At 42.8% G+C, this 11,172-nt stretch overlaps 1 protein-coding gene across 1 annotated transcript; it reads right to left on the bottom strand.

The window, feature by feature from the left end:
- Nucleotides 1-2,872: 2,872 nt before the first annotated feature.
- Nucleotides 2,873-10,402, bottom strand: LOC124028144 (inward rectifier potassium channel 2-like). Its single transcript, XM_046340293.1, has 2 exons — nucleotides 10,251-10,402; nucleotides 2,873-4,940 (listed from the first exon to the last, which is right to left on the bottom strand). Exon 2 carries the CDS (start codon nucleotides 4,651-4,653, stop codon nucleotides 3,289-3,291), a length of 1,365 nt encoding a protein of 454 aa, XP_046196249.1. The 5' UTR covers nucleotides 4,654-4,940; nucleotides 10,251-10,402; the 3' UTR covers nucleotides 2,873-3,288.
- Nucleotides 10,403-11,172: the final 770 nt, after the last annotated feature.

Consider the following 11,172-nt stretch of genomic DNA (forward strand, 5'->3'; position numbering starts at 1 on the left):
GTAATAAACAGAACGGTTTATGTTTTCTTCCTACAAATGAGGCTCTATCTTTTTAAACGTTTAAGCTACACAATATTATGACCCCATCACTGAGAGATAAGACACTCAGGAGCACATCCTGTATGTGTCTTATGTTTCCTTCTGACCAAAATCAGCACAGGACTCATTATGACAAGACCAGGCACTAAATCAGACTGGGTGAAAAGAACATTGTCAATGAAATGTTATTTTCTACACAGACGATCATACAGAATTATTGCCTGATGATCTTCTGAACTTCCCAATACCTTTATGATGCATTTCAGTCACTTCAAACTATACTGCATTCAAAAGTCCTGTCAGACTGGTTTGTAATAGACTGTCATAGCCCAAATTTAAAAAGTAAACATTGGCCACTGATTATATCACCTTTTTTCACATGGTGGGGTTGTGGGCCAAAATATCAAAATGGGGTCGTGGGCCAAAATATCAAAATGGGGTCGTGGGCCAAAATATCATAATGGGGTCACGGGCCAAAATATCAAAATGGGGTCGTGGGCCAAAAAGGTTTGGGAACCCCTGTACTAGACATCCCTGGACCGTTGAGATGTATCTTCCTGCTGGTTTATATGACACCTCTTGCACTGTGAGCTGTTTTAAAGCCAAATCTCAAGTGATGGCTCATGTTACTGAGACTTGAGTTAAGGCTCACGTTGCAAAAGATGCTATAAATATATAAATATGTAGGATCTTAATTTGACCACTCTGTTGCCACTGAAAATATTACTGCGCTGGAGGAACGCAGATGAGCTTGGCGATTTATATACATTCACTGAAAACCCACACTAGCATATTATCAGTATTGCACTTTTCATGTAGCCTAACTTTGGCCAGCTAATAGCCTAACCACTGATCAAGCAACATTACATTGGCGAAAAAGACTAAATGCTCAAATCTGTTTGCTGCAGGATTATTTTGCTGAGACAATACCGGTCAAATTAAGATCCTACATCTGTACTAAGACAACAAGAAGATTGACTGAAGCATAATTTACAGTACCACACTAATATGAGCTATGCAGCGCTAGATACACACATGCACAGATGCACGACGCACACGCACACGCACGCACGCGCACACGCACACGCACACACACACACACACACACACACACACACACACACACACACACACACACACACACACACACACACACACACACACACACACACACACACACACACACACACACACACACACACACACACACCATAGATGGGGGTTGTTTTCATGGAGGAAGACGACCTGTTGGAAAACTGTGGCCAAATTAGTGGTATTACATGTAATCTTCAAAGATTATTTTCAAAGGGTGAGAAATTAAATATACTTTTTGTACAGAGATTAAGCTGTGTATAATTTTAGATTGTCAAACTGTGCAGCAGTAAAATGAAACAAATAACTACATGCTGTAGCTACATCTCTTGACATCTAACGGACACAATCTTTTACACAGAAAATGATCTCTTCCCTTTGTTCTGGATACATTTCCTATATTTCCACAGCTATTTGGAAAGTTGAGAACACAATAGGAGAGGCTGGTTGATTGGGAATACAACACTCCTTCCCTGCTACGAACACTATCCCTCTCCAGCCACCCTTAATTAGTCCAAGTAAACAACACTAAGCTAATTCACTAAGCTAATTCAAAATATCGGGGCAGCTCATATTTACAAAATATGCAAATAGAAACATCTCTTTGGTTGTTGCGATTAAACTGTAGAAAACTGTAGTATACTGTAGAATACTGCACTCCACACTGTAGTATCCCTTGATCGTATAGTGCTTACTACGGAATGTTGTAGTATAATGTAGAGTACTATACTATACACTGTAGTATCCCTCGATCATGTAGTGCAAGGATCATAAACTAGATTCAGCTGCGGGCTGATTTTTTCTTGAGCAGGTAGTCGGGGGGCCAGGAACATAATTACAAATCATTTGCAAATTGGTCGCAAGAAGCACCAAAAATATATAATATTTGACTAAAACAGAACAATTTCAAACTTTGCTTCTATTTGTATAAGATCACATATCTATTACGCGTGGGAATAGTTGGCAACAGACTTTCCTGGTGTTTTACAGTCTTTTATGTCCAACAATGAAAATGATAAATAATGAAAACTTGGGGGGCCAAATAAATTCAGCCTGAGGGCCACTAATTGGGGAACCCTGATTTAGTGCTTACTATATACCTAATACTGTAGAATACTTTTTGAATACTGTAGAATACTACAGTACACATTGTATTGGTATGCTAATATTGCATTTGCATATGTCCTGCACATTCCCTTCCCCCACACCCCAATTTGTGCCACAGACAGATAACAAAAGAGAATAAAACCAAAATACTATAGTAAATACTATACTGTACACTACAGTAATGTCTGCAAAACACTACAGTAAAAACTACAGTATACTACAGTAATGTCCGCAACAACAGTATAGTAAATACTACAGTATACTACAGTAATGTCTGCAAAACACTACAGTAAAAACTACAGTATACTACAGTAATGTCTGCGAAACACTACAGTAAAAACTACAGTAATGTCTGCAAAAACACAATAGTAAATACTACAGTATACTACAGTAATGTCTGCAAAAATACTACAGAAAATACTACAGTATACTACAGACAGATCCACAAAACACTACAGTAAATACTGTAGTATCTAAATATAGTAATACTTCTAAAGTATAGGTACAGTATATATCATTTTTTCGTGTGGAGTCTCAATGTGACAACTTTCCAATGTTCTCTTGCAACTTTCAAAGACTCACGCACGCACGCACGCACGCACGCACGCACGTACGCACGCACGCACACACACACACACACACACACACACACACACACACACACACACACACACACACACACACACACACACACACACACACACACACACACACACACACACACACACACACACACACACTGTATAAAATGCTACCTAACCCGTCTCATTCCTATAGTGCCACGGGCCAGAAGAGCCATCAACTCCTCTCAGTCAATCTACCATCGCTTCCCACCAGATGAGGGACTTGTGTAAAGAGAATAAATAATATTGCATCATTTTCTCTGGTCTGTTAATTCTGCATTCGCTTGTGCCTGAGTGTCTTCCTCAGAAAATGACACTCACCTCACAGTCAAGCCATCCTGCAGTAGTACAGACAGCCGTTAGGAGCAAAGGTCAAACCTATCATAATAGTATTTCATGTAGTATTTCCCCCCTAACATCTCTGCAGTCATATTTCTGATTCTCGTCTTAGAGGCCTTGCTTCGGAAGGCATCGTCAGACTCCTGGTCTCCTGATTGTGTTCAGAATGTACAGAGACTGTGTCTGTGTTTGTCTCCTCCAGTGTTGCGTTCTCAATAGCACCCTGATCCTCCATTTTTACCTCCTTTTCCTCCCCATCCTCCTCTTTCTCCTCATCAAACGTCTCCTCCATCTCCACTTTTTCAAGGGCCACCTCGTTCTCGTAACAGAAGGAGTTGGAGCAAGAGACCAGAGACTTCTTCTCGGCCAGGTCCCTGGCACTACACTGGGGCGTGCTGCTCACCTCGTAGGTTTTCTCGAAGCGCGAGTAGTCCACCTTGTAGTAGTTATTCTCCTCGAACAGGACTGGCTCGAATCGGTGGCCCCAGAGAACCTCGCTGGCCACGTAGGAGCTGCGGCACTGGGTGGTCATGGCCGTGGCTTCCACCATACCTTCCAGGATCACCACCATCTCAAACTGGGACGTTTCCAGCTCCTGTTTGCTCATCTCATACAAGGGGCTGTCCTCGTCGATCTCATGGACAATGGTGATGGGCGACACCAGGAAGACGCGGTCGACGCCGCTGTCGAAGCCCACGTCGATGTCCATCTGGTCCAGGGGGATATACTCGCCTTCGGCCGTGGTTCGCGACCTGAGGAGGTGGGCGCGCACGTGGGCCTCCACCAGGTGGCTCTTGCGCAGGTTCCCCACGCGCCACATCAGGCACAGCTTGCTGTCCCGCATGGCCACCGTAGCGTAGTGGCTGAAGATCAGCGTCTCGTTCCTCTTCTTGGGCTTGGCCATCTTAGCCATGACGGCGCCAATGATGAAGGCGTCGATGATGCAGCCGAAGATGCTCTGGAAGACCACCATGAAGACGGCCACGGGACACTCCTCGGTGACGTAGCGGTAGCCGTAGCCAATGGTGGTCTGTGTCTCCACGGAGAAGAGGAAGGCGGCGGTGAAGCTGTTGACGTTAGACACGCACATCTGCGTCTCGTTCTCCAGGTCGCCGTAGGAGAGCGCTACAAGCCAGAAGACGAAGCCGAAGAAGAGCCAGGAGAGGAGGAAGGACAGGCAGAAGATGATCAACATCCAGCGCCAGCGGATGTCCACACAGGTGGTGAACAGGTCGGCAAGGTAACGCTGGCCCTTCCCGCTCATGTTGATGAACTGCACGTTGCAGTGGCCGTCTTTCTGGACGAAGCGGCTCACAGCCTGCTGCTGCGCAGCGTGAACCTTGGCCACCGTGCCATTGGCATAGCCGTTGGGCACGGCGGCGATGGCGGCTAGCTTCATGCCGTCTTCCTCGGAGGAGACAATGCTGTAGCGGTGGCTTCGCACGCTCCCCATGGCTTCCCCCTGGGAGAAGGAGCTGCTGGGCCCAACCGCTGCTTCTGCTCTGGAAAACAGTCTGAGTTTTTGGTAGAAGCGTTGGAGAAACAGTTTTGAACACTCGCGGGGACCCACTAAGACAGGAAATGTGGAGTTTAGGACTTTTGGGTCCTAGGGAGTTGGATGGGGGAAAGCTGCCCCTGCTGCTGTTGCACCTGGGCTTCTCCAGAGGAGAGCCGTGCTGGCGAGGGGCCTGCTCAGTCCTCCTCTCTTATGGGTGTCTCGGACCTCATCCGTGAAGTGGGCTGTGGAAAGGACAAGCAAAAAGAAAAGTCTGTGTTAAGACTAATTGGTGGAACCAGAAGGAAAAATCAGCGGCGTTCAACCTATTGTCTAAATGATGCATTCAACACTCAAATGTGCACCACAACTTGACCATTCACACGGAAGTAAATACATTCTACTGTACATTTTAGAATATTCAAGTAAATGTTGGGCTCTGGGATTGTAGACATGACAGACATTTTCTATTCCAGTTCTGTGTCAGCTGACAAGATAACAGATCCTCTCAGCTCTGCTTAGTGCTGGTATTAATTAGGCTAGACCAGCCAATTGAAAGTCACATTACAGATCAGGTTCATGTTAATCAAACAAGTCATTGGAGCACAAAGGAACCGACTATGTGTGTCCATCACAGGAGGTTGGTGGCACCTGAATTGGGGAGGACGGGCTCATGGCAATGACTGGGGCGGAATCGGTGGAATGGTATCAAATACAGTGCCTTGCGAAAGTATTCGGCCCCCTTGAACTTTGCGACCTTTTGCCACATTTCAGGCTTCAAACATAAAGATATAAAACTGTATTTTCTTGTGAAGAATCAACAACAAGTGGGACACAATCATGAAGTGGAACAACATTTATGGGATATTTCAAACTTTTTTAACAAATCAAAAACTGAAAAATTGGGCGTGCAAAATTATTCAGCCCATTTACTTTCAGTGCAGCAAACTCTCTCCAGAAGTTCAGTGAGGATCTCTGAATGATCCAATGTTGACCTAAATTACTAATGATGATAAATACAATCCACCTGTGTGTAATCAAGTCTCCGTATAAATGCACCTGCACTGTGATAGTCTCAGAGGTCCGTTAAAAGTGCAGAGAGCATCATGAAGAACAAGTAACACACCAGGCAGGTCCGAGGTACTGTAGTGAAGAAGTTTAAAGCCGGATTTGGATACAAAAAGATTTCTCAAGCTTTAAACATCCCAAGGAGCACCGTGCAAGCGATACTATTGAAATGGAAGGAGTATCAGACTACTGCAAATCTACCAAGACCTGGCCGTCCCTCTAAACTTTCAGCTCATACAAGGAGAAGACTGATCAGAGATGCAGCCAAGATGCCCATGATCACTCTGGATGAACTGCAGAGATCTACAGCTGAGGTGGGAGACTCTGTCCATAGGACAACAATCAGTCGTATATTGCACAAATCTGGCCTTTATGGAAGAGTGGCAAGAAGAAAGCCATTTCTTAAAGATATCCATAAAAAGTGTTGTTTAAAGTTTGCCACAAGCCACCTGGGAGACACACCAAACATGTGGAAGAAGGTGCTCTGGTCAGATGAAACCAAAATTGAACTTTTTGGCAACAATGTAAAACGTTATGTTTGGCGTAAAAGCAACACAGTTCATCACCCTGAACACACCATCCCCACTGTCAAACATGGTGGTGGCAGCATCATTGTTTGGGCCTGCTTTTCTTCAGCAGGGACAGGGAAGATGGTCAAAATTGATGGGAAAATGGATGGAGCCAAATACAGAACCATTCTGGAAGAACACCTGATGGAGTCTGCAAAAGACCTGAGACTGGGACGGAGATTTGTCTTCCAACAAGACAATGATCCAAAACATAAAGCCAAATCTACAATGGAATGGTTCAAAAATAAACATATCCAGGTTTTAGAATGGCCAAGTCAAAGTCCAGACCTGAATCCAATGGAGAATCTGTGGAAAGAACTGAAAACTGCTGTTCACAAATGCTCTCCATCCAACCTCACTGAGCTCGAGCTGTTTTGCAAGGAGGAATGGGAAAAAATGTCAGTGTCTCGATGTGCAAAACTGATAGAGACATACCCCAAGCGACTTACAGCTGTAATCGCAGCAAAAGGTGGCGCTACAAAGTATTAACTTAAGGGGGCTGAATAATTTTGCACGCCCAATTTTTCAGTTTTTGATTTGTTAAAAAAGTTTGTAATATCCAATAAATGTCGTTCCACTTCATGATTGTGTCCCACTTGTTGTTGATTCTTCACAAAAAAATACAGTTTTATATCTTTATGTTTGAAGCCTGAAATGTGGCAAAAGGTCTCAAAGTTCAAGGGGACGAATACTTTCGCAAGGCACTGTACATCAAACACATTGTTTCCATGGTTTCCAGGTGTTTGATGCCATTCCATTGGCTCCGTTCCAGACATTATTATGAGCCGTCCTCCTGTGGTGTCCATGTATGTGGGTTTCTGCAAAAAAGATCAGTGATCATACCTTTTCCCAACATCTTTTTACTTGATATTTTTCCCCCAATTGTTTATTTACATAGTGCTAATGTCCAATGCTTGTTCCCCACTGTAACAGTTAAGTAGACATATTTTAGTCCATATTTTCTGTGGGATCTTTCAATGATCTACTAGGGGAATAGAATAACACCTGTTCAGTTTCTTCTTCTACTCTTAACTCAACAACTTCTACAACATAGTCATGTAATCAGGTTTAAAGGGCCAGGCTGTAAACAAGCTCTATACAGGATGGTCTCTTTTAAAGCAACAATAACCTTGCAGGGCATGCAACAGAGCAACGAGGACAACTGAACTAGAAAACCCAGTAACTATCGACTGCATCTGTGTGGCCTGAGAGAGCCATTAGAATGCACCACAGGGTATGAATTATTGTCTGCCGGCTTACTTCCACCCTAATGCCAAAACAACTAACAGTGATTTGAACCACTGTCACAGAGAGAAGGTCAAGATGTCATTTGGATGAAGTCCCGTGTTAGTCGGTTGCACACTATGGTTATTTTGGTTGGCCCTTGCGGGTTGAAAAGACACATTTGTGTCTCGTTATGAAGTGTGATCTGTCTTGTCCAATGAACCATATTGGATAGTGAATACGTGTCCACACTCTCAAATTCCCTTGGCGTAAACGCTTGGTATTTAGAGTAGGCTCTTGATGTACACTAAGTAGCCTTTTGATTGTAAAATATAAAAGCTCTAAAGTAGAAGAAATCAGTGTGTATAATTTCATTCATTTAATTATCCCTTGAAAATATTGCACTCTTCACTGAATGTGACTTTGAAAACGCACAGAGGTGCGTTCAAGACAACAGGGAACTCTGGGGAAAAAAACAAGCATCCAACTTGGAATTCCAAGTCGGGAAACTCAGGCATCTTTCTAGAACTCAGACTTTCCGACATGAAGATCAATGACATCGTGATTTTTCCCAGAGTTCCCAGTTGTCTTGAAAGCTCCATCTCATCCAAGTCCCTCATCTCTGTTTTACTCATCCAGTGATGTCACTGTCAGGTTGACTAGGAATAGAAACTAGTGTTGATTTGCATGATGCATTATTGGGAGTTTGGGGCTTAATTTGTTCTAACTTCTTGGGAACTATGCATAAATATTGTTCCCTCCGGAGACTGGGGTTTAGTCCCCAACTTCACCTCCCAAACTATCCCTCCCACCTTTCTGCATCCCCTTGTAATTTCATATACAATACTCTCCTTCAACAGCAAAAAGTAATTCAACAAGTATTTAGTTTAAATGGACAAAGTCCTACTTAAAATGTAAATGTATCATGATGAATCCATCATGTTTGTGGTGAACACACAAGACAGCTGAACTCTTGAGATACCATTGGATCAGTGAAACACCTGGAATAAAACTACAAAATAAAAATAACTTGGATCTATTTTTACATCTGCATTTCATGAGGCTATCGGTGAATATTTCATGTAGCGACGTATGACCCATAGGCCGGACCTACTATCCTGACAGAGATAGAGGCTGGTTCACTGTGAATGAGCTTCCTATGGGACGTCCTAATCTTCTCCAGCTAACTAACTACACCACCACACACCACGCATTACAATTACAATTAACAGGCCAAATCAGACCGCAACCACCTCATAATCACTATGCTTCCTTGCTATCTAACAAGTCATGTGGCCCCACTGACCATCTACCAATACCTGCGTTGTACCACAACACCAACACCACTAAATACATTCAACGCTAAAACAAGCGTAATGATGCAAGGATAAACCAATGGAACGATATCCAGTATACACACTGACATGATATGACAGACCAAGAACATGAACATCAGACACCGGCAGAGACGCTGGCTACGGTATCAAACTGATACTGTCTACCGAGTCCAGAAAGTCAGGGACAACAAATAAGACTGGGCTGGAAATCAACAAACAGCACGCCTCAGTTACGCCCAATCTGTTTCCTCAAATGAAATGTGTCATTGTGAAGTCCATTCATTAGATTCCACATCAACCCTTATCTAACCAGGTCATCAGAGTGTGACTGTGTGCACTGGGCTTAGCTGCACCACACAGACTGCAACTGTTTATTTTGCCTGCGTGCAATTAGGACCAGCTGAGACAGATGGAAACTGGTTACATAAACCTGCTCCTTTAAAAAATATATATATTATTGCAAAGAATAGATCAATCATTTCTATCCAATATTCAGCAGCACTGCAGCACCATTCATTATGGAATGACCTGCTACTATGGGATGTCAGGGTTGACAGTTGGCTTTAATTCATTGTTTTGAATCAGGGTAGTCAGAATTAACATGTTTGAGAGAAATATTTTTCCTAGTCTAACTTTAAATTCGGATCATAATAAAATAAGTGCAGGTTAATATATTTAGGTAGGCTAGGCCGACTGTCATTAATTCATGCATGGGTCTATTACGGCCAATTGAATAATCAAATACAGAAACACACTATAAGAAACAGCGATGAATAATCACTGTTCAATTAATTATATATATATTTATGTATTTATTTTCTGAAGCAATGGGTGTAGGCTACTGGGCATAATCATATCAACCTGAGCTGGCCTACAGGCTCCTTTTTTCTCTGCGTGACAGGTGGAAGGAAGAAAGTCACGGTTTATGTTTCGTTGTCAAGTCAAAACACTTTCCAACTGATCAGGGAGCATTACCTCGGCTTTTCATTGGATATGAGTAGCTTAAATTAAACATACTTGAATCTCGCTGACGCATCGATACCCACACAACTAGTAGCCTACAACCCATCGAATACTTCATTAACTCCCTAACTCTCTGAAGTATATCGAAAAAAGTGATTGTTGAACACTATAAATATGAGACAGCCTCATCAAAACAGTAAAACTGAAACACATAACAATATTTTTGCTTGAACACTGTCAAGGCCTCTGGTTATATTTTTTTTGTAGAAATAAAGTAGGGTATGTCCGGTTCAATTTGTAGGCTAACATTATACAGAAGACTCGTTATTCACGGTTGCGCCGTTATTCCCACGTAGACTACACCGTTAGAACGAAGTAACGGGACATGGTTTACCTGTTGATCTTTCGAGGGCAAATCAGCGGTAATTTATTCTAATACATTCCATGCATCCAGGTAGGTTTTTGCGTTAATATCCATATTTGGGTTCCACCGTTCATATTTGATATCCGGATAGACATCGTAATCACTGCCATCAACCTCTTCAGCTGAAGAAGATACTTTGCTTTGCACGGGCGGACTTTGAAAACACATGTGCCTATTCCCCGCCCTGTCGTTGTAGTCGACCAATAGAAAGCTACAGCGCTTGTTTGGACTCCAGCATCAAATAGTTCATCATGTTCAAAGCCCATGCGCGCACACGATAATAATAAGACTGATAAAAGGGCTATTAAAAATAATACTACAATTTTGTTATAATAATATAAAAAATATATACATTATTTTAATCAACCTTACACTAAGTAATCCGTTTATTAGGTCATCTCATATACTTAATAATAATAATAATATATGCCATTTAGCAGATGGTTTTATCCAAAGCGACTTACAGTCATGTGTGCATACATTCTACGTATGGGTGGTCCCGGGGATCGAACCCACTACCCTGGCGTTACAAGCGCCATGCTCTACCAACTGAGCTACAGAAGGAAGGATATACTTGTTTGAGTATAGTAGTCTACAGTACAGCACACACACACACACACACACACACACACACACACACACACACACACACACACACACACACACACACACACACACACACACACACACACACACACACACACACACTGAACACACACTGAACACACACTGAACACACACTGAACACACACTGAACACAAGGTGGTGATATAGAGGTACTGGCCGCAGTCGTCAGTGATAAGGAACAGCTCTGTGATTTAACCCCAGTGTAGAATGTGATGCAGGTTGAATTAAACACATGATTTAGAATGGAACTGTAAATATATTGCAT

Source organism: Oncorhynchus gorbuscha, unplaced genomic scaffold (genome assembly GCF_021184085.1).
Source record: "Oncorhynchus gorbuscha isolate QuinsamMale2020 ecotype Even-year unplaced genomic scaffold, OgorEven_v1.0 Un_scaffold_3816, whole genome shotgun sequence".
In the NCBI taxonomy this organism is placed as follows: domain Eukaryota; kingdom Metazoa; phylum Chordata; class Actinopteri; order Salmoniformes; family Salmonidae; genus Oncorhynchus; species Oncorhynchus gorbuscha.

Coding starts and splice junctions, on each gene's coding strand:
- LOC124028144 (XM_046340293.1), bottom strand. CDS start 4,653: ATGGGGAGCGTGCGAAGCCACCGCTACAGCATTGTCTCCTCCGAGGAA.